Consider the following 20,621-nt stretch of genomic DNA (forward strand, 5'->3'; position numbering starts at 1 on the left):
CCAACTAAGTCCTGTCCCTCCTCCCCATGCCCTGCAGGGTCCCATTGGCCTCACTGGCAGAGCAGGACCCCCGGTGAGTGCCTGTGACCTCGGGTACCATCAAGGTTTCTGGGGTCCCCTCCCCTCAAGGTCTGGCTATACGTGCAGCGTCATTCTCTCCTCCTTTGCAGGGCGACTCAGGACCCCCTGGAGAGAAGGGAGACCCTGGGCGGCCCGGTTCCCCAGGACCCGTCGGCCCCCGAGGACGAGACGTGAGAGGACTGGACTGGGGGAGTGCTGGGGGGTGTGGAGTAGAGTATGCTGGCACCCGTGGGAGTTGGGGATCAGGACTGACCCTCATGTCTCACAGGGTGAAGTTGGAGAGAAGGGTGATGACGGTCCCCCGGTGAGACTCCTTCCCACTGTGGTTTCTGATCCTTTGTCCTTGAGTGGGAATCCTGGGGGGTGGGCTCCACCAGGTTATCCCATTCATCCTCCTGCCTCCTGTCCAGTCAGTACCCAGGCCCGTTTGGCCGCCCCTCTCTGAGTTAGTTTGAGCCTAACTCATCTGTTTGATACGGGCTTCTCTCCACCACCAGGGTGACCCAGGTTTGCCTGGAAAAGCTGGCGAGCGTGGCCTTCGGGTGAGGCTTTGCAGGGAGACGTAAGGGGGGATCTGCATTAGAGGAGGCGGGAACAAAGGGGATGGGAAACTCTGACATGGTTTCGGGGTGATGGAGAACCCGGGGCAGTATGGAGGTCATGGGGTGATCTGCAAAATCCTGGGATGGGGAGGGTCCGTCTCACACCAGCTATTCTTCTCAGGGAGCGCCTGGAGCTCGGGGGCCTGTGGGTGAGAAGGGAGACCAGGGAGATCCTGGAGAGGAAGGACGAAATGTGAGTCATGACCTCTGACCCCTGAACTCTAACCTCAGCTTCCATCTCCAACCATCCAGCTCCCAGCCTCTGACCCTGCCACCCCAACCCTGCAATGCCCAACCCTCACAGTGATTTCCTGTGACCCCTCATCACAACCCTCAAAGGCCACAAGGATCCCCATGAGTCCCTCGGGTGTTTCCAAAGCCCCCCAGACTGCCGACCCTCCTCACTGACCCTGACCCTCTGCCTCTGCAGGGGAGCCCTGGACCGTCTGGACCCAAGGGTGACCGTGGGGAGCCAGTGAGTAGTGCTGGTGTTGCGGGCACAGAGGGGATGGAGGGTTGCGGTGCTCTGTCTGGTGAGCACCTCCGCTAAGGGCCTGGAGATCAAGATCAGGAGCCCTGGTGGTCATCCCCAGGCCTGATCTGGCTTCTGGGGCTTGGCATTGAGGTGCAGGGAATTTGGAAGCAGAGGTGAGCTTGGGGCAGATCTGAGCTACCCCGTGGGGCCCCAGAGTTCCTGTTGACTACAGTTATTTCCTTCCCTAGGGTCCCCCAGGAGCCCCTGGACGGCTGGTAAGAGCTGACTCGGTCTGATCCTCTGTCATCTCCCCCACCTGCCCCTACTGGCCCCACACATCCCTTTCACTGACTCCCACTTTCCCCACTGCCCCTGGATGTCTTCACTGGTCCTCACCCGCTCCTCTTCCCCTAGTTGGACTGTTCTTCTCACTGGCCATTCCCCCACAGGTGGACGTGGGACTTGGAGCCGGAGAGAAGGTACCAGGCTCTGGGGTGGAGTGAGGCTGTAGCGTGGCGAGGCATTCCAGCGCCCCCATGACTGGTTCTGCCCCAGGCGCGCCTGTGGCCCCAGTGCTGTTCCCTCAACACGCTCGTCTCTGCCACAGGGAGAGCCTGGGGACCGAGGACAGGAGGGTCCACGAGGACCCAAGGGCGACCCTGGCCCCCCTGGAGCTTCTGGGGAGAGGGTGAGTGTGGCTGGTCCCAAGGGGTCGCGTGGGCCTGGGAAACCCTGCTCTGATTTCTTCCTCTCCCGCCCTCAGGGCGTCAGTGGACTTCGGGGGCCTCCAGGCCCACAGGTGAGTGATGCACTTGGTACCATCAGCCTAAGTGTCCCTCTTGCCCTCTCCTCTCACTGACCTTGTGACCTTGTTCCCTTCAGGGGGACCCAGGTGTTCGAGGCCCAGCAGGAGAAAAGGTGAGAGGGTGTGGAGGGTTTCCGACTATGAGCCTGGGCTCTCAGATCCATCTCATCCTCCGAGGCCTCTTACTACTCATTCTGTTTTCCCCAGGGCGACCGGGGCCCTCCTGGCCTGGATGGCCGCAGTGGGCTGGATGGGAAACCGGGAGCCTCTGGTCCCCCTGGGCCGAATGTGAGTTGTGGCGGTCACTGCGTGGCTGTGTCTCTTCCCTTGTCCCTTCGTATGGCCCCAGTCTCCGGAGCCTTGTGGGTCTTGATGAGCTCTGGGGCCAGCTAGGTTATCTGTGTCTCCTAGTACCCCACCTGGCTGGGGGGTTCACAGGAACTAGTGGCCCTGTCAGAGGACAGTGCCCCTGACCCCATGACCACTGCAGACTCCCTGACTTGAGTCTCTCTTCAGGGTGCCATGGGCAAGGCCGGAGACCCAGGGAGAGACGTAAGTAAGGGGGGGATGTTAGGATGGAGGGCAGCTCAGGGGTCCAGCATAAACTGTAGCCTGGTTGTCATAGTTACTGGCAGTAGGGGCATTGGTCCAGTCCTGTCCTTGGTAGGGTCCCGGTCCCCTGGCAGGCAGGTTTGAGCAGAGTTCTGCTTTCCAGTCTTCTCTGCCTTGGGGCCTATAGTAGGACCCCCCAAACCTGAGGCTTCTTCCCTTGGGAGTTTCAGCAGAGGACACCCTACCCTATTGAGTCTCAGCCTTGGGACCTCAATGGTACCTCCCAATTCTGGGGGGGATCTCCACCTTGGAGGAGGTTTTTAGTGGGGTCCTCCAAGTCCATGGATGTGCCCCAGGGGATATCTCAGCGACCCTCTCAATCCTAGCAAAGACTTTTTCCAGGGACTTCCGGGCCTTCGAGGAGAACAGGGCCCCCCTGGCCCTGCTGGTCCCCCCGGAGCACCGGTGAGTCCCACTTTCATGGTAGCCTTTTGCCCCCTTCCTGCCCTCACCCCAACCCTGACTTCTGACCAATGATCTCTTCCCACAGGGAAAGCCGGGCGAGGATGGCAAGCCTGGCCTGAATGGGAAAAACGTGAGTGTCTAGACACAGGGAAACCTCCAAAAAAATGCTAGCACCTGGACACAGCCCAGATGTTCGACACACAAGGGGCACACACGTAGATACAGGCTGATGTGCAGTGACACCCGTGTACCTAACCCACACACACAGACACGTCTGGAAACACATGTCCACGCACACACAGAGGCAGCCTCACAGACACGGTTAGGTGGACATGCCAACCTGTGCCCGGATGGACCAACTCAGGCTAAAATAACCATGGCCACGGGCACAGGCGAAGGGCACAGACACAGATGGAGAGGTGCAGGCACACAGGTGTGAGGCCCCGTTTCAGGGGCACTGAGGACACAGACACACAGACCCCGCAGCCACACTCGGATGCGTGCTGTGACAGGCCCCAGGCTGCACGTGGACCTCTGTGGGGGTGTGGACCCACTGCCAAGGCTCTGAGGGGCGATACACGTGGCGACATCCCGACATATGCATTTGCATCCACACTCACTCGTATACATATGGCCACACGGAGCGAGGTACACACAGGATTTGCCAACAGACAGCGAGACACACGGACAGTTCCTAACTCTGTTGGATCTGATGTGCGTCCTCTGCCTGCAGGGAGAACCCGGGGACCCTGGAGAAGACGGGAGGAAGGTGAGTTGCCCTCGCGTGGATTCTGCTCTGGCTCAGACTGGGGCCGGGTCTGAAGCAGCCTTGTCTTCCTTAGGGAGAGAAGGGAGATTCAGGCGCCCCTGGGAGAGAAGTGAGTGTTGGCGTCTTCTGCAATCTCTGACCCCTGACCCTGGCCCTGTGATACGTGACCCCACTCCCTCCTGGGGTCTCAGGGTCCTGATGCTGGCTGCATCCTCCACAGGGTCGTGATGGCCCCAAGGGTGAGCGTGGAGCTCCTGGTAGCCCTGGACTCCAGGGCCCCCCGGGCCTCCCGGGGCAGGTCGGCCCTCCCGGGCAGGTGAGTATCTGGGGTAGTTCCAGGACTTGGGAGCAATCGACGGGGACCTTAGGTTGCCACCCCTGGAGGCCGTGATCCCCCGTGACCTCTTTGTGTTCTGTCATATCTCAGGGCTTCCCTGGCGTCCCGGGGAGTTCAGGCCCCAAGGTGAGTGTGCGGATGCTAGGTGAGGGGTACGGTGGGCGGGCTACCCAGAGTGGGGGCATTTTCCCACCAGTCGTTCTTCTTCTCAGGGTGACCGTGGGGAGACTGGACCCAGAGGGGAGCAGGTGAGGCCCCCACCTCTTTCACTTGCCCCGGTAGCCATAGCACCCACACATGCACCCACATGCTGCACCCCAGGCTGGGTCCAGCAGCTTACCTCTTGGTGTCTCCAGGGCCTCCCAGGAGAGCGTGGCCTGAGAGGAGAGCCTGGGAGCCTGGTGGTGAGTGAAGCCTGGGACATGGTCCTTGACTGTTCCACGCATGTCTGTGGGGGCCGCCTCCGCCCCCTTCCGCTTGCAGCCACACGTGCTGTCCTATATGCTCGGGCCCCTGCCCTGTTGGGATTCCTGTGGGCTACATGGACGGGAACCTGGGTGATGGGACATGCCAGGGAGGGGCTTCCAGTGGCCTCCAGTCACCCCAGCCAAGGGCTAAAGGGTCCTCTAGGCAGGAAGCCAGGGGACGAGGGTATAGAGGCTGTTTTGGGGGGCAATGTGGGGCCTTTTCTTCTGTGGGCATCCCCTCATCCAGTTTGTGTCCCCAGAATGCAGAGCGGTTGCTGGAAAATATTGGCATCAAGGTAGGTTGATGGGGGCTGGACATAGGGGCCGCGGGGAGCCCCACAGGACACATAATGCCCCCAGGGCTGGCCAGGGCATGGGTGGCTGCAGCCTTGGCCTTCCTCTTCTGACCCTGCATGTCACCCAGACATCTGCCCTGCGGGAGATCGTGGAGACCTGGGAAGAAAGCTCTGGTGGCTTCCTGCCCACGCCTGAACGGCGTCGCGGCCCCAAGGGGGACCCAGGCGAGCGGGGCCCCCCAGGCAAGGAGGTGTGTGCTGGGTACTCAAGCGGGGAGGGGCTGTTCCGTGGACGGTGTCGGTGACCACCAGCATGTACTGTTCTGCTCCTCCAGGGCCCCATCGGCTTTTCTGGAGAACGTGGACCAAAGGGAGATCGTGGAGACCCCGGCCCTCAGGGGCCACCTGGCCTGGCCCTGGGGGAGAGGGGCCTTCCTGGACCTACCGGCCTTGCCGGGGAGCCTGGGAAGCCTGGTATCCCTGGGCTCCCTGGCCCAGCTGGGAGTGTGGGGGAGGCCGGAAGACCCGGAGAGAGGGTGAGCCTGGGGGCTGGTGGGAGTGGCCGGGGGAGTGGGGTCAGGGGGAGCCAGACTCCCCATGGGCATACCCCCCACCTTGGTATCTGCTTTTCAGGGAGAACGGGGAGAGAAAGGAGAACGTGGAGAACAGGTGAGCTGGGCGGGGCTTCACCGGGCGGGACTGGCTGCAGGCTGTGCTGGGATGGCCACCCATTTCCTTCTTCTCTGCAGGGCAGAGACGGCCTTCCTGGCCTCCCTGGACCCCCCGGACCCCCAGGCCCCAAGGTGATCACCCCAGCTCTGCCCAAGCCTGTGACTGCTGTCACCAAGAGGCCACTGGGAGCTTGGGCCCCAGAAGCTCCGTGCGGTGACTCGGAACCCACAACCTTTTGGGACGACCTGTTCCTGCCACTGTGACAGCACAGCTCTGCCCTATAATCCTGTGGCTTGTAGGTGGCCGTGGACGAGCCAGGTTCTGGGCTCTCTAGAGAACAAGGACCCCCTGGATTCAAGGGTGCTAAGGTCCGTGTGCGGGCTCAGCCTGGGGGCCACCCCTGCTGTGGCACCAGGGCCTGGGTGACATGTCATTCCCACAGGGGGATCCAGGCAGTGATGGCGACCGAGGCCCCAAAGGAGACAGGGTGAGACCTCCTGTCATCCCACCACGCTGTTCCCCTCCTCCGCAGGGGGCGTGCCGGGGTGGTGTGTGCGTGGGCACCCGGCAGTGATGTTCAGGGTCCGACACTCCGCTTGCAGGGTGAGCCGGGCATCAAGGGCGACCGGGGAGAGCCTGGACAGAGGGGTCCGAATGGCAGCCCGGTGAGTCCTTGCCCCACAGTGCCACGTGCGTGCAAGTGCACGGCTCTCACTTGTGTCATCTGGGCTGGAGTCTGCTCTGCCCGGGACTGTCTCAGGGGAAGCTGGGATGGGGGACGAGACGGTGTGGCCATAAACACGTTCTCTCTAGGGTCTGCCAGGAGAGCGCGGCGTGGCTGGGCCCGAGGGGAAGCCGGTGAGTGGAAGCAGGAACAGCCTGGGCCGAGTTCTGGGGCACAGTCACCCTTTTGCGGTGTGCTGGCCCTGCATGCAGGTCACCTGTGTCCAGTGATGGGGTGTGCCTGGTTGCCCAGGTCCAAGCGCACATGTCTGATGGCTGTGTGTGTGCACAGGCCCATGTGTACTGTCCATGAGGGACAGTTCATGGGTACACGGTGACTTGTACCTGGGAGGGGTGAGGGTCCAGAGGTGGGGCCTCCAGGCAAAGGTCTCCCACGGGAGGCCAGATTGAGGCTTAGCAGCTCCCTTCTCTATACAGGGTCTGCAAGGTCCACGGGGGACCCCTGGCCCGGCGGTGAGTACCCCAGAATCCTGCTCCCTTCCTAATGGCACCCCCTACAATGGGCAGTCCTGCCTCAGTTTCCCTGGAAGGGTAGGACTGACTCCCTGCCCCCAATTTGGCTCTGTCTGTCTCCCACAGGGCGGCCATGGAGACCCTGGACCACCCGGGGCCCCAGTGAGTGGTGGGGAAGCACCGCCTGGTGGGCATGGGACAGGCATCAGTCCCCACATCGGGTGGAAAACTTGTGTTAGTCCGTAAGTCCAGGTGCAACTCGGACCCCTGTTTCTTGCCCTTGATATTTTTTTATAGGGTCTTGCTGGCCCTGCGGGACCCCAGGGACCTTCTGGCCTAAAGGTGAGTATAGGCATGTGTGGGTGTGAGGCTGGAAGGAGGCAGGGACTCAGAGCAGCCTGCCTGCACCAGGACAATGTCTGCCAGCCTCCGGGGACGTCACTGCCCCGCTGAGCACCAAGGTGCCCCGTCCATGCGGGCTCCGCTTGTGGACTGGGGCTGAGGGGCCTCTGGTCCATCTGTCAGCTCATTCAGTGTCTGTGTTTTTGGCAGGGGGAGCCCGGAGAGACAGGACCACCAGGACGGGTGAGTGGCCCAGCCCATGGGGAAGTCACAGGGAGCTGGGCGGGGTTGGCACTGCCCTCAACTCCCGCTTCCTCCAGGGCCTGCCTGGACCTACTGGAGCCGTGGGACTTCCTGGGCCCCCTGGCCCTTCAGGCCTGGTGGTGAGTGAGGCCCCTGTGGGGACACACGAAGTCCCTGCCCTTCTGGGTCCCCTGCTCTCCATGTCCCTCTCACATCCGACTTGTTCCCCACAGGGTCCTCAAGGGGCACCGGGTTTGCCTGGACAAGTGGTGAGTCCTGGGGGTCAGGGCCGGGCTCTGGGGCTCGGGAGTCAGCGGGCAGGCCCCTGACAGAGCTCTTCCCTCTCAGGGGGAGACGGGAAAGCCGGGAGCGCCGGGTCGTGATGGTGCCACTGGGAAAGATGGAGACAGAGGAGCCCCCGGCGTGCCGGTGTGTGTTCAGAGGAGCTCGCTGCGGGCCTGCAATGGGGGCTGTGCAACCACGTGCCCGCAGGGAGAGAAGGGCTGGGAGGCAGGGGTAGCGGAGGGAGAGGCACTGACCTCTGCCCGCTGTTCTGCCATAGGGGTCACCAGGTCTGCCAGGCCCTGTCGGACCTAAAGGAGAGCCGGGACCCATGGGGACCCCTGGACAGGTGATCTTTGCTCCTGACCCCCAGCTTCCACATCAGCTCCTCTGCCCAGCCCCCAGGCTTAGTCTGTCCCTCCCATCTGGACAGCGGGGTAGGGGTGGGGAGGTGGCAGGAAGTGGGGTGACTCACCAGGCATTCCCCGCAGGCTGTGGTCGGGCCCCCTGGAGCAAAGGGAGAGAAGGTGAGTGTGGGGGAGGCCCTGGGCGGGGGGGGGGTGAGGGCTGAGGAATCCCACTGACCTTTCTCTCTCATCAGGGCGCCCCTGGAGCCCTTGCTGGAGACCTGGTGGGAGAGCCGGTGAGTGTGGAACCCCCAGCACACAGGTCACCCACCCCGTGACCCTCACGTTCCATGATACGCCCCACCCGGCCTGGCCTCCTGCTCCTTCTTTGAGTCTCTGCTGTCTGGGACCCTGAAACCCATGTGTCCTCCTGACCCCTGTATCCGCAGGGAGCCAAGGGTGACCGAGGACTGCCGGGGCCGCGGGGCGAGAAGGTGAGGTGGGCCTGGCCCCAGGGTCTGAGCATTGGGCAGGGAGGGGTACGGTTGGGTGGCCACACACCCTCACCCTCACCCCACTGTCTATGCAGGGTGAAGCTGGCCATGCGGGGGAGCCTGGAGACCCTGGCGAAGATGTGAGTCTGGGGTCCGGGCGAGTCCGAGTCCAGGTTGAGGAGTGTAGTCGTGCACGTGAGGGAACATTCCCGGGGCTGGGCACCTCTGAACTTGAGCCTGGCCGAACGTTCCAGCACTCGGGGTCCTGCTCCCGGAGCACAGGGGGGTCGAATCTCCTGGCTTGCACGTGCTCCTCCTAGGTCTCCCGGCCCTCTCGTGAGCACGCGTGCTCTGGTCTCCTCTCCTGGTCTCGGGGCCTGTGGGAGTTCTGTGGCCCCTCCTTGGTCATGTATTGGTGCTGCCCCTTCCCCCGACCTGGCTCTGCTCCCGTATCCGAGCTCCTGTCTGTGGTCATGTCGTGGTCATGTTTGTGGTCATATCTGTGGTCATTGCTAAGCTCCCTGGACTGGGACACATCTGAGATCCCGCCTCTGTCCACACTCCCATGTACCTGCACTCACATCCCTGGTCCCAAATGCCTGTGGTCACCTCCAAGCTCCCCTGGGAATGTTTTGGGACCATACCTGAGCTCTGGGTTCGTGTTCCTGCTCTCAAGTGCTGTTTACTTCGTTTTCTCTTAGGGTCAGAAGGGGGCTCCAGGACCCAAAGGTTACAAGGTATATGTGCCCTAAGGCATTCCCGATGGGGGGTCATCGTCCCGAGACACCCTGAGCCTAATCTGACTCCTCTTTGCCTTGAAGGGTGACCCAGGAGTTGGGGTCCAGGGGCCCCCTGGGCCAGTTGGCCCTCCAGGTCTAAAGGTAAAACCGTACCCCGTGCCTAGTGGTGGGGGCAGAAGGTGGGGTGGGGGGCCTGGAGGTGGGAGGAAGAGGGTCTTCAGGGGCTAGTCCTGGGAAGGGGTCCTGTTAGGGCCATTCCTCCCTTTGCTATCTCTGTTCCAGGGAGACTCAGGGCCCCCCGGATCCCCCGGACCTCCTGGTATTGTGGGGTTCCCCGGTCAGACAGGCCCTCGAGGAGAGCTGGGGCAGCCAGGCCCCAGTGGAGAGCGGGTAAGGGGGCCAAGGGCTGCGTGTAGGGATTTGGTGGGCCCAGGACCTCTGGATCTGGTTGCGGGTGAGGAAGAGGAGGGGACCCAGCCCTGCCCAGGGGGCTCCTGTTCTTGGGGGAACAGCATGGGAGGAAGGTTCCCCAATCTCCCTTCCCCTCTCTTGCCTCATTTTTACCATAGGGTTTGGCAGGTGCCCCAGGGAGAGAGGGAGCCCCAGGTCCCTTGGGGCCGCCTGGACCACCTGGGTCAGCGGTGAGTGGAACGCCCCAATGCCCCATGTCTCTGATTGCTGTGTGTTGGGGACTTAGCTGGGGGCTGAGCCACAGACTGACTTCATCTCGCTGCCCACAGGGAGTACCTGGGGCCCCTGGACTCAAAGGAGACAAGGTAGATGTGACAATGCTGCTGGCCCTCTCCTGCACCACCGCCTCCAGCCTCCAGCCTCCGCTGACCCGTCCTCCCCTCAAGCCTCCACTGACCTGTCCCCCACTCCAGCCTCCGCTGACTCGTCCCCTCCTCCAGCCTCCACTGACCCGTCATCCCCTCTAACTCCCACCCACCTCCTGTGACTCTCTGCCCTCCACCAGTTCCCCTGACTGACCCCTGGTGTCCCGTTGATCTCCAGGGGGACACTGGAGCAGGGCTGCCTGGGGCCCGAGGCGAGCGTGGGGAGCCCGGTGTCCGGGTGAGTATGTCCTGTCCTGCGGCTGTGGCTACTGCAGGGAGCCACACTGGGACTCCCTTCCTCATGGCTCTCGCCTCTGATTTCCAACTTACTGAGTCACTGAATCTAATGTCACCATCCAGGGTGAAGACGGCCGCCCCGGCCTGGAGGGACCCCGAGGACTTGCGGTGGGTCCCCTGGGGGAGAGGAGCAGTGGCGTGACCCAGTCCCCTGCCTGAGCCCTCTGTGCCCTTGGGGGTCTCCACAGCCTCTGCTGCCCTCTGCTTCTCCACATCTGCTCTCTGGTCCCTTGTCTCCCCCATTCCCCGGGGCCTTCCAGTCCTCCCCTGCACTCTGAGCCATCTGCCCACTGGTCCCCCCAGATTCCCTTAGCTCATTATCATCTCTCGTGCAGGGCCCCCCAGGCATCCGGGGAGAACGTGGGGAGAAGGTAAGGATGTGGAGCAGAGGCCCCTGGTGTGAGTGTGGGCGGGGACGGGTGTTATAACTCAGGATCTGGGGCTTCACTACTGGAGTGAGACCCACATTCTCCTACCCGACAGGGTGACGCTGGTGCCTCAGGACTGAAGGGTGACAAGGTGAGTGTGGGCACGAGGGAGGGCAGGGCTCAGGGTGCTCCTCACTCCTCTGACTTCCCCCTGTCCACTCAGGGCGACTCAGCTGTGATTTTGGGGCCTCCGGGGCCACGGGGTGCCAAGGGGGACTCGGTGAGTGGGTCTGGCCCGTGTGTTCGGGGGGCTCCTGTGCGGGGTGGACCAGGGGATCTGAGATCTCAAACCCTCAGAGGGTAAGGGACTTGTAGCCCTTGACCCTGATTTCTGGCCCTGACCCAGGGTGAACGAGGGCCTCGGGGAATAGATGGTGACAAAGGACCTCGGGGAGACAGCGGGGAACCTGGAGAGAAGGTATGGGGATGAGGTTGGGCTGTTTATACAGGGTGAGGAAGGGGGTCCTGCAAGCTGGAGGGCCCCGGGGAGGGTCTGTGAGGACAGAAGCAGAGGATGGAAGAGGGATTTCTGGGGGTCTGAGGGGAAGGGGTTCTGTCAGCTGTAGCAACTATGGGGCGGCTGAGAGGATGGGGGCTCTGTGGGAGGGGCTCCAGGGCCTGGATGTGAGGTTGGAGGGCAGTCTGGACTGTGGCCCCTGTAGGAGCCCTGTGGGAACAGAAAGGGGGCTCCTTGGGTGTTAGGGGTACTCCAGGTAGGGCTGGGGCCCAGTGGTAAGAGGAGTGGCAGGAATCAGGGGTTCCGGCGTGAGAAATGAGCCACCCCACGGCCAGGGTCTCCAGTCCCAGCCACGAGCGTGGGCTGGTGGGAAGGGGCCTTGGGGGCCTGTGTGCGAGCAACTGGCAAGTTCCGGTCTTGCTGGGAGCCTGCAGCCTGCTCTGGTCCTAATTGTGGCCCTCTCCTGTCACTGCTGCAGGGCACCAAGGGAGAGCCTGGTGACAAGGGCTCAGCAGGGCTGCTGGGAGCGCGCGGACTCACGGGACCCAAGGCAAGTCCCATCCCAGGCACTGACCCGGAGCCATGGGTCACGCCCGCCTGTCCGGGGTGTCCCCTGAGCACTGGAGGGTTCCCGCCTCCCTCACTGTTGGCCCCATGCGTACTCACACGGGCTGGTGTGCAGACCGGGCCCTGGCTGCAGTTGCCGAGGGTGGCAGATGGGCCAGCACGGGGGACAGTGGCATTGAAGGGCTGCCCTCTCCCACCTGCGTTCCCCACAGGGCGAGCCTGGTGCCGCAGGGATCCCCGGCGAACCGGTAAGGTGCCCCTGCCACCCCACCAGGGACCCCAGCCCTGTGTGGTGACCTTTGACCTTATAGTGAACCAGCACTCTCCTGTTGTCCAGGGACCCTACCTTCACAGTCTCCCCTGTGGTGGCTCACACGTCGCCGCGGAAAACCCTGCCCTTCCAGTGGCTCTGGCCCCCATGACAATTCTTACCCTGTGGTGTTCCCTGTCCGTTACAGCCAGAGTGATTCCTTTTGAGCCCTCACTGACCTCATTAACACCTTTCCCACAGGGATCCCCAGGAAAAGACGGAGTCCCTGGTGTCCGAGGAGACAAAGGAGATGTTGGCTTCATGGGTCCCCGGGGCCTCAAGGTGGGAAGGGGGCTGGCTTTTTTTCCCCATAATCAGGACCTGATGTTGGAGGGTGAAGTATCCAGGGTCAGAGGTCAGGTATCTGGGGTCAGATGCTGTGGTATCTAGGGTTGAACGTGAGGTGTTAGGTCAGAGGTGGGAAGGTCAGAGGTTGGAGTACCTAAGGGCAGTTTGGAGAGGGGTTTCAGGGTCAGGGGTCATAGGTGAGGTATGTAGGAGGTCACTTTCTTACTTCTTTTTTCTTTCAGGGTGAACGGGGAATTAAGGGAGCCTGTGGCCTCGACGGAGAGAAGGGAGATAAGGTACAGGGGTGATGAGGGATATTGGGGGACGTGGGGTCTACGGGGCCTGGGGCCTAAGGCTGACCCTTCCACCTGATCGCTGCAGGGAGAAGCCGGCCCCCCGGGCCGCCCAGGGCTGGCAGGACGCAGAGGAGAGCTGGTGAGTGTGGGGCACCCCTAGAGTGAGGAGCGGATGGGTGGGCCAGGAATTGGCTAATGTCTTCTCTCCTCCAGGGGGAGCCGGGTGTTCCAGGCCAGGCAGGGGCCCCTGGGAAGGAGGGCCTGATCGGTCCCAAGGTAAGGGGGTCCCTCCACAGTGGACAGTGGGGTTCAGGATTGGGCAGGGACAGCAAGATAAGGTCGTGAAGGTTTTGGGTCAAGGAAGGTTGGGATACTGTGGGGTGGAGTGGGGTTGGTCCTGAGGTTTCAGGGTGGGTTGGGGTCACAGTGGGGATTGTGGGGTAGGAGGTGGCGCAGTACATGCCTCAGGGCTGAGGGTTAGGGTGGTCGAGGTCAGGGGGAGGTTGGAGCGTCTGTGAAGGGGAAATGGGTGGGGCCAGGGTAGGGGGCATCACAGTGGGGTGGGGTCCTGGGAATCATGGTGGACTCAGGGTCTCTGGTTCGTAGGCCACAGGAACTCGAGGTGGTGGCCATGGGGCCTGCGGGCTCATGGGGGCTGAATTGGGGAGGCTGAGGCGAAGGGACTCTCGTGCCTCTTTCTGTTCCCAGGGTGACCGAGGTTTCGATGGGCAGCCAGGACCCAAGGGTGACCAGGGCGAGAAAGGGGAGCGGGTAAGTGGAGGCTGAGGTCATGGCGAACTGAGGGGCCTGGGGTCTCTGGAAGCTCTCATCACTGACCCTGATCTCTCCCTCCCCAGGGACCCCCAGGAGTGGGGGGCTTCCCAGGTCCCAGGGGCAGTGATGGCTCCAGTGGTCCTCCCGGGCCACCTGGCAGCATTGGTCCCAAAGGCCCTGAAGGACTTCAGGGTCAGAAGGTGAGAGGCCCCGATTCCTGACCCCTGAACCTCACTGACCCTTCTGCAACCTCCCTGACCTCTGACTCTACAATCCATTCCCCCGATATCCTTGCCCCAACCTCTGAAACTACGGTCCCAAATTGTCCTACTTCTGATCCCCACTGCCTCTGACCCTGCTCACTCAGTCCATGTGTCTGACAGGGTGAGCGAGGTCCCCCTGGAGAGAGCGTGGTGGGTGCCCCTGGGGCCCCTGGAACCCCTGGAGAGAGAGGGGAGCAGGTGAGTGGGAATTCCTGGGCCTGGGGTCAAAGGCTGGGGGGGTCCGTGAGGTCAGAGGTCACAGCCCAGCCCTGTGTATCGCCCACAGGGGCGACCAGGCCCCGCGGGGCCCCGTGGTGAGAAGGGAGAAGCTGCGCTGACGGTGAGTGTGTGTGGGGCAGGGGGGCGGGGTGGTGCCCTGCCTCCTTCTCCCGACCCCTTGGACCCTGGGCCCTGACTCTGCACTGTTCCTCCACGATCCCTGCATCATGTACCCTTTGTCCTTCCGTGACCCATGGGTTCCTTCATGACCCTTGTGGTCTTGGGCTCCTAGGAGGATGACATTCGGGGCCTTGTGCGTCAGGAGATGAGTCAACATTGCGGTGAGTGGGGTCCAGCCCGGAGTCTCCTGGGTCCCATCCCCACTGCATCCCCGCACCCCTAGACAGAGGCAGGCAGCACCCCCAGAATGTCCAGGGGGCAAGCAGTCAGGGAGGTGGGTGGAGACAGATGGATACACAAAGTATGGGTGTTTCAGGACAGACATGCTTACAGGACTCCCCTAAGTGGAGATGTGGGCAGAGGTGGGCACACACGTGCTTCTGTGCCCAGGATGGCCGTGTGTGGAGGGGAGGAGGTGTGAGCAGAGCCGGCTCCTCAAGCCAGATATGGCGCCGGGGTACAGGGCGGGGGCTCTGACGGCCCTGGGGGGCATCAGAGTGAAGCTCATCTCCTTCCTCCTCTGCCTTCTCCCTGTCCTTCTCCATTCCTGCCGGCTCCTGACCCTTTGCCTCTCTCCTTCTCTCACCTTTGGCTGGCCTGTTCCCCTCTTCTCTCTTGCCCTTGGTCCACTTCTCCCCCTTGGTCTCTTTCTCTCCTTGTGTCTGCTTCCCTTCCTCTCCCCTGCCATCTGTCACTCTCTCCGTCCCCTCCGTATGTCTCTGCCCCCCGTGAGCCTCTCTCCCTGCCTCTTTCCGCCTCTGTCTCCTGTTCTCTGTTATTGTCTCTCTCCCTGGCCCCTTCTCTGCCCTCTCCAGCCTGTCAGGGCCAGTATATCGCATCTGGATCACGTGAGTAGTTTTCTGGTCTTTTCTGCTCCCGGAGCTTGCCTCGTGCCAGGCCCTGCTGTGCCCATTGCCTGGGTCGTCTCAGCAGGGGCTTGGTGAGGGCGGCCACCAGGCTGACCCCCGGGCCCCGGGCCCCTGCTCTCGGCTCCAGGGCCTCTCCCGAGTTACGCAGCAGACACCGCTGGCCCGCAGCTCCACCCCGTGCCCGTGCTCCGCGTGTCCCACGCAGAGGAGGACGGTGAGGATGGCTGCAGCCTGGGGGGCGTGTGGGGCGGGACCACACACGCATAGGGCCGCTCGTGCATGCACAGCCCACGCCGTGTGTACAGGGAGCACATGCAGGGAACACGCGTGGGAGGCCAGGGTTGGGCCGCACGAACCAGGCCCCGCAGTGGCCCTGCTCACAGCACCCCCTTACTGTGCGTGCAGGCCAGGTGCCCCCCGAGGACGATGAGTATGAATACTCTGAGTATTCCATGGAGGAATACCAGGACCCCGCGGCTCCTTGGGATGACGTTGGTGAGGAAGGGGGCTGGGCCCACAGGGGCATGGGGAGGGGCAGGCCGAGCCCGTCCCGGCTGACCTCTCTGCCCCGCCCCGTTACCCCCAGACCCCTGCTCGCTTCCACTGGACGAGGGTTCCTGCAGTGCCTACACCCTGCGCTGGTATCATCGGGCTGGGGCGGGGGGCACGAAGGCCTGTCACCCCTTCGTCTACGGTGGCTGCGGAGGGAATGCCAACCGTTTTGGGACCCGGGAGGCCTGTGAGCACCGCTGCCTGCCCCAGGCGGCCCACAGTCAAGGGACAGGTACGAGCGTACCTCCATTCCAGTAGGGGCCTGCCCAGATTATGTCCAGAGTCAGGATCCGGGGTCAGAAGCTGCCCCCCCTCCCTAGACTGGGGGACCTGGGACAGACCCCGCCTCAGACCAAAGAGCTGATAGAGAAGCCTGGCTCTGGGTGGAGTCCCCAGTACGGTACCCCTCAGTGCTCCCTCCCTTAAAGACCTGAGTAAGGACCCCTTTCTGTGGGCAGAGCCCCCACACCCACTGTGCCCCCGGCTCCCCCATCCTCTGTGGCCCTTGCGTTAGATGGCTGAACCCCGCCTGCCCTGCCCAGGTGCTGCCCGGAGCTGAGGTCCAGTCCAGCATCCCCTGGAGGAGTCGGTGTCTCAGCTGGACCCTGCCGTCCCTCCCCCTTGGTGCTAGAGGCCTGTCTGCACGTGAGCGTGCATGAGCGTGTCCGTTATTTCAGTGACTTGTTCCACGGGTCTCGCCTTCCCCTCAGTGGACAGACCCCCATTGTGGCTGCTGCCTCCCTGGCTGATGACTCAGTGTTGGGGAGGCTTTGGGCAGTGAGCGGAAGTGACTGAATCCAACCCGCCCCTTGCCCCACGCTAGTGATGACATGGTGCTGATTCTGGGGGGTCATTAAAGCTGCTGTTTTAAAAGGCCCCTGTTGTGATTGTTTGCGGGGGGTGTGGGTGTCAGGGGGGCAGGTTTTCCCTGGGAGGGCCATGCTATCCGAGTGGGTACAGAGTCCCTCTGTCCAGCCTGTCACTGTCCTGTGACCCTCAGCCCCCAACTTGTCCCCAGAAAGAAGACAGGGTAGGGGCTGAGCGTATGCCTTCACTGCCCCCCAGGAGAGGATGAATCATGGGTGGGGGGCGGCCTCAAGCCAGATAAATGGGCCCCGAAGCGGGTGGAGGAGCAGACCGGTGCAGAGGAGCACTGCCTGGCACAGCTCACCCCAGAGGAGGCTGCTGCTGGTGAGCCTGGGGTCGGGGGATGGACAGGACCGTTGGGGTAGAGTGGATCTGGGGTTTGGGTCAGTGGAGGTCTCGGGTCTGAGGTGCCCTGGGACCTCTGATTGCTTCCTTGTCTCAAGGACCCCCATTCCTGCCTGCCTTTCTGTGCCCTGGATCTGCAACATGCTTTCTCGTGCAAACCTCAGGCTCCCCTTGGGTCACTCTGTGTCTCTCTTTGCATCCGTATTTCCATCACACTGTCTCTTTTTCTTCCGTTCTCCCTCTATTTTGCTCCATCCCCCTCTGATACATCTCCATCTCTTTCTCCCTCTCCCTGCCCTTTCTTGTTCTTGTTCTTCCTCCCCACCCCCCCGCCATCTCTCTGTCTCTCTCAAATACATCCATATCCAGATATACCTGTGGCTTTCTGTCTCTGGGTCACTCCATCTCTTTGTCCATCTCTGTCCCATTCTCTTTCTCACTCTTTCCATCCCTCCGACCCCTTCTCTGCCTGGCTCTGTCTCAGTTTTCTCTGTGTCACTCTGGCTCTCTCTTTGTCCCTTCATCTCTGCTTCCGTCCCTCTGCCCCTGGCCTGGCTGCTCTCTCTCTCTCTGCTTTCCCCATCTGCTTTCTGCCATCTGCCTCTGTCCGTGGGCCACAGCTAACCAGAGCCCCTGCCTTGAACCTGTTTTCTCCTTGCAGCCTGACTACACGATGACCAGGTGGGCTCTGCTCACGCTGATGGTCCTGACATTGGGCAGGACCCTGCTTGTCCCAGCAACCCCCACCCCAGGCTTCCAGCTTCTCCCTCAGAACTTTCCCCAGGCCACTGCCTGCCCCGTGACCTCGGAGAGCCCCTCAGGCAGCACCACGGCACCCTCCGCTGCTTGGGGTCGCCCCAGCCCTGACCCCCACACTGGCCCCCGCATCACCCTCTCGCTGGACGTCCCCCTTGGCCTCCTGCAGATCTTACTGGAGCAGGCCCGGGCCAGGGCTGTGAGGGAGCAGGCTGCTGCCAATGCCCGCATCCTGGCCCAGGTCGGCCGCTGCTGAGCCTGAGGGAGGCTGTCAAAAGGATGGAGCCACCCTGGATGGAGGAGACTGGCAGGGCAGCGGCGGAGCTGAACCTACATCTGGACATGGCGCATCTGGACATGGCGCATCTGGACTCCGCCACATGGAGTCACTGTCATATCAAAGTGCCTCACAGAGTCACAGTGTATGTGGACAGCATGCACGTGGCCATGCCAGGTTGCCAATGGACTCTAGCCATTCCTAGGAGCCCCCCAGACTTACCGTATATGTCTGAAGAGCTTGGACACTACTGTGGATGGTCACTGCCACATGGAGTCTGGTCATGGATAGGCCCCACAGTCAAGAGCTTCCGGACACCATCATACAGGGGCTCCGTAATGCCACTTACAGGAACCTCAACACAGAATACCACGGCTGCATCGGAGAGAACCGCCCATCTAAGGCCAGACACAGAGGTCTGCCCTGCCCCCACAGGTCACCACACAGACAGGTGCTGGCGGAGGTTCCCAGGCAGCACCCACCCCAGACAGATGGGGGCATCTCCAGGCATAGATGGACACTCGTACGTGCGAGGTCTGTGGCTGTGGCAGCCTTGTCTTGTGTGTGTGTTGGGGGAGGAGGTGTTTATAGGCATCAGATCAGATCAGATCAGTCGCTCAGTCGTGTCCGACTCTTTGCGACCCCATGAATCGCAGCACGCCAGGCCTCCCTGTCCATCACCAACTCCCGGAGTTCACTCAGACTCATGTCCATCGAGTCAGTGATGCCATCCAGCCATCTCATCCTCTGTCGTCCCCTTCTCCTCCTGCCCCCAATCTCTCCCAGCATCAGAGTCTTTTCCAATGAGTCAACTCTTCGCATGAGGTGGCCAAAGTACTGGAGTTTCAGCTTTAGCATCATTCCTTCCAAAGAAATCCCAGGGCTGATCTCTTTCAGAATGGACTGGTTGGATCTCCTTGCAGTCCAAGGGACTCTCAAGAGTCTTCTCCAACACCACAGTTCAAAAGCATCAATTCTTCGGCGCTCAGCCTTCTTCACAGTCCAACCCTCTCATCCATACATGACCACAGGAAAAACCATAGCCTTGACTAGACAGACCTTTGTTGGCAAAGTAGTGTCCCTGCTTTTGAATATGCTATCTAAGTTGGTCATAACTTTCCTTCCAAGGAGTAAGTGTCTTTTAATTTCATGGCTGCAGTCACCATCCGCAGTTATTTTGGAGCCCAAAAAAATAAAGTCTGACACTGTTTCCACTGTTTCCCCATCTACTTCCCATGAAGTGATGGGACCGGATGCCATGATCTTCGTTTTCTGAATGTTGTGCTTTAAGCCAACTTTTTCACTCTCCACTTTCACTTTCATCAAAAGGCTTTTTAGTTCCTCTTCACTTTCTGCCATAAGGGTGGTGTCATCTGTATATCTGAGGTTATTGATATTTCTCCTGGCAATCTTGATTCTAGCTTGTGTTTCTTCCAGTCCAGCATTTCTCATGATGTACTCTGCATATAAGTTAAATAAGCAGGGTGACAATATACAGCCTTGACGTACTCCTTTTCCTATTTGGAACCAGTCTGTTGTTCCATGTCCTGTTCTAACTGTGGCTTCCTGACCTGCATACAAATTTCTCAAGAGGCAGGTCAGGTGGTCTGGTATTCCCATCTCTTGAAGAATTTTCCACAGTTTATTGTGATCCACACAGTCAAAGGCTTTGGCACAGTCAATAAAGCAGAAATAGATGTTTTTCTGGAACTCTCTTGCTTTTTCCGTGATCCAGCAGATGTTGGCAATTTGATCTCTGGTTCCTCTGCCTTTTCTAAAACCAGCTTGAACATCAGGAAGTTCACGGTTCACATATTGCTGAAGCCTGGCTGGGAGAATTTTGAGCATTACTTTACTAGTGTGTGAGATGAGTGCAACTGTGCGGTAGTTTGAGCATTCTTTGGCATTGCCTTTCTTTGGGATTGGAATGAAAACTGACCTTTTCCAGTCCTGTGGCCACTGCTGAGTTTTCCAAATTTGCTGGCATATTGAGTGCAGCACTTTCACAGCATCATCTTTCAGGAGTTTATACGCATGGGTGGCTGCATCTCTGTGTATCTGACAGCTGTTTGTGCGTGTGAACAAGGTGTGGGCCTGTGAGGGGGCTGAGAAGAATGGGAGCCTGTCCCCCAGATCTGCATGAAGCATGCTCAGCACACACCCAGGTGCTGTCTTACCCACACCCCTGGCTCTGCCCTTGCACACACATGGCTCAGGGGAGAAGGGAGCGCAGGCTGACAGGGGCTCTGGCCCCTCCTTCATTGAACAGTCCTGAGCCTCAGTTTTCCAAGCCTCTGTTTTCTTTTTTCTCCTCTGTAAAGCCGAGTGATGCCACTACGTTTCTTGTGAGCACTGAGTGATGTAATAACCTACATGAAGGTTCCCGCCCGCAAAGAAATCCCTTAATAAACATAGTGACTGGAGAATGGGCTAGACAAGAATCACACAGTCATGTGCCCTCAGGCAGTGACACACAGGAGGGCGGAGTCAGAGCCGCTCCTCTAACCCCCTTCTCCCGCCCCGATTTCACTGACCTGTCCTCGGTGTGGAAGGCTGCAGGTTTGGCCTAATCTCCCAACCCCATCTCCATGGCGGGTTTGGAGATGAGACTCAGCCTTCTGGAGTGTGTGGCCAGGCTTGCCAGCAGATAGGGCAGGAACTGTGGGTAGTGTAGACAACTCGGGCTGGAGACGAGGGCAGACACTGGGTCCTTGCTGGAGAGAAAGTTAGCACTGTCGGAAGTGTGGCCGCCGGGGGTGCCGGGGGCGGGGGTGGGGGGTGGCACTGACCAAGATCTCACAGTTGTCAGCAGCCCTGGGGGGCGGGCCCAAGGCGGGGCGGAGAGGCGGAGCCATGGGGGGGCGGTGCTCTCCG

General features: G+C 61.0%; 2 protein-coding genes and 1 long non-coding RNA gene across 4 annotated transcripts in view; 2 read left to right on the top strand and 1 right to left on the bottom strand.

The window, feature by feature from the left end:
- Positions 1-16,372, top strand: part of COL7A1 (collagen type VII alpha 1 chain) — a 30,318-nt gene extending 13,946 nt beyond the window's left edge. Inside the window, exons 50-118 of the mRNA XM_070359251.1 lie at positions 38-73; positions 171-251; positions 350-385; positions 579-623; positions 805-876; positions 1,114-1,158; positions 1,407-1,433; positions 1,608-1,637; positions 1,766-1,846; positions 1,922-1,957; positions 2,041-2,076; positions 2,171-2,251; positions 2,480-2,515; positions 2,918-2,980; positions 3,066-3,110; positions 3,714-3,749; positions 3,823-3,858; positions 3,970-4,065; positions 4,177-4,212; positions 4,299-4,334; positions 4,443-4,490; positions 4,814-4,849; positions 4,978-5,100; positions 5,185-5,385; positions 5,483-5,518; positions 5,599-5,652; positions 5,821-5,889; positions 5,964-6,008; positions 6,124-6,186; positions 6,335-6,379; positions 6,683-6,718; positions 6,845-6,880; positions 7,016-7,060; positions 7,271-7,303; positions 7,381-7,443; positions 7,537-7,572; positions 7,652-7,732; positions 7,866-7,934; positions 8,077-8,112; positions 8,187-8,228; positions 8,382-8,426; positions 8,522-8,566; positions 9,128-9,163; positions 9,248-9,307; positions 9,449-9,556; positions 9,736-9,807; positions 9,907-9,942; positions 10,181-10,240; positions 10,363-10,407; positions 10,635-10,670; positions 10,783-10,818; positions 10,891-10,947; positions 11,074-11,145; positions 11,663-11,734; positions 11,964-11,999; positions 12,263-12,343; positions 12,592-12,645; positions 12,731-12,784; positions 12,859-12,921; positions 13,354-13,416; positions 13,503-13,619; positions 13,803-13,880; positions 13,969-14,022; positions 14,194-14,242; positions 14,897-14,929; positions 15,078-15,164; positions 15,356-15,445; positions 15,537-15,734; positions 16,045-16,372. Of these exons, the coding sequence (XP_070215352.1) occupies positions 38-73; positions 171-251; positions 350-385; positions 579-623; positions 805-876; positions 1,114-1,158; positions 1,407-1,433; positions 1,608-1,637; positions 1,766-1,846; positions 1,922-1,957; positions 2,041-2,076; positions 2,171-2,251; positions 2,480-2,515; positions 2,918-2,980; positions 3,066-3,110; positions 3,714-3,749; positions 3,823-3,858; positions 3,970-4,065; positions 4,177-4,212; positions 4,299-4,334; positions 4,443-4,490; positions 4,814-4,849; positions 4,978-5,100; positions 5,185-5,385; positions 5,483-5,518; positions 5,599-5,652; positions 5,821-5,889; positions 5,964-6,008; positions 6,124-6,186; positions 6,335-6,379; positions 6,683-6,718; positions 6,845-6,880; positions 7,016-7,060; positions 7,271-7,303; positions 7,381-7,443; positions 7,537-7,572; positions 7,652-7,732; positions 7,866-7,934; positions 8,077-8,112; positions 8,187-8,228; positions 8,382-8,426; positions 8,522-8,566; positions 9,128-9,163; positions 9,248-9,307; positions 9,449-9,556; positions 9,736-9,807; positions 9,907-9,942; positions 10,181-10,240; positions 10,363-10,407; positions 10,635-10,670; positions 10,783-10,818; positions 10,891-10,947; positions 11,074-11,145; positions 11,663-11,734; positions 11,964-11,999; positions 12,263-12,343; positions 12,592-12,645; positions 12,731-12,784; positions 12,859-12,921; positions 13,354-13,416; positions 13,503-13,619; positions 13,803-13,880; positions 13,969-14,022; positions 14,194-14,242; positions 14,897-14,929; positions 15,078-15,164; positions 15,356-15,445; positions 15,537-15,734; positions 16,045-16,061 (4,041 nt within the window). The 3' untranslated portion in view covers positions 16,062-16,372. The remainder of the gene's footprint in view (positions 1-37; positions 74-170; positions 252-349; positions 386-578; positions 624-804; positions 877-1,113; positions 1,159-1,406; positions 1,434-1,607; positions 1,638-1,765; positions 1,847-1,921; positions 1,958-2,040; positions 2,077-2,170; positions 2,252-2,479; positions 2,516-2,917; positions 2,981-3,065; positions 3,111-3,713; positions 3,750-3,822; positions 3,859-3,969; positions 4,066-4,176; positions 4,213-4,298; positions 4,335-4,442; positions 4,491-4,813; positions 4,850-4,977; positions 5,101-5,184; positions 5,386-5,482; positions 5,519-5,598; positions 5,653-5,820; positions 5,890-5,963; positions 6,009-6,123; positions 6,187-6,334; positions 6,380-6,682; positions 6,719-6,844; positions 6,881-7,015; positions 7,061-7,270; positions 7,304-7,380; positions 7,444-7,536; positions 7,573-7,651; positions 7,733-7,865; positions 7,935-8,076; positions 8,113-8,186; positions 8,229-8,381; positions 8,427-8,521; positions 8,567-9,127; positions 9,164-9,247; positions 9,308-9,448; positions 9,557-9,735; positions 9,808-9,906; positions 9,943-10,180; positions 10,241-10,362; positions 10,408-10,634; positions 10,671-10,782; positions 10,819-10,890; positions 10,948-11,073; positions 11,146-11,662; positions 11,735-11,963; positions 12,000-12,262; positions 12,344-12,591; positions 12,646-12,730; positions 12,785-12,858; positions 12,922-13,353; positions 13,417-13,502; positions 13,620-13,802; positions 13,881-13,968; positions 14,023-14,193; positions 14,243-14,896; positions 14,930-15,077; positions 15,165-15,355; positions 15,446-15,536; positions 15,735-16,044) is intronic.
- Positions 15-20,468, bottom strand: LOC138984649 (uncharacterized). Of its 2 annotated transcripts, XR_011461889.1 has the most exons (5): positions 20,282-20,468; positions 17,970-18,122; positions 8,061-8,092; positions 4,427-4,623; positions 15-856 (listed from the first exon to the last, which is right to left on the bottom strand). It is a non-coding gene; the product is annotated as an uncharacterized lncRNA (long non-coding RNA). The 2 variants fall into 2 exon arrangements; XR_011461888.1 differs by lacking the exon at positions 20,282-20,468 and having other exon boundaries at positions 17,970-18,762.
- UCN2 (urocortin 2) lies at positions 17,353-17,726 on the top strand. The gene has a single exon (XM_005909346.2). It carries the CDS (start codon positions 17,388-17,390, stop codon positions 17,724-17,726), a length of 339 nt encoding a protein of 112 aa, XP_005909408.2. The 5' UTR covers positions 17,353-17,387.
- Positions 20,469-20,621: the final 153 nt, after the last annotated feature.

The sequence above is a fragment of the Bos mutus genome, chromosome 22 (assembly GCF_027580195.1).
Source record: "Bos mutus isolate GX-2022 chromosome 22, NWIPB_WYAK_1.1, whole genome shotgun sequence".
NCBI lineage: Eukaryota > Metazoa > Chordata > Mammalia > Artiodactyla > Bovidae > Bos > Bos mutus.

Coding starts and splice junctions, on each gene's coding strand:
- UCN2 (XM_005909346.2), top strand. CDS start 17,388: ATGACCAGGTGGGCTCTGCTCACGCTGATGGTCCTGACATTGGGCAGG.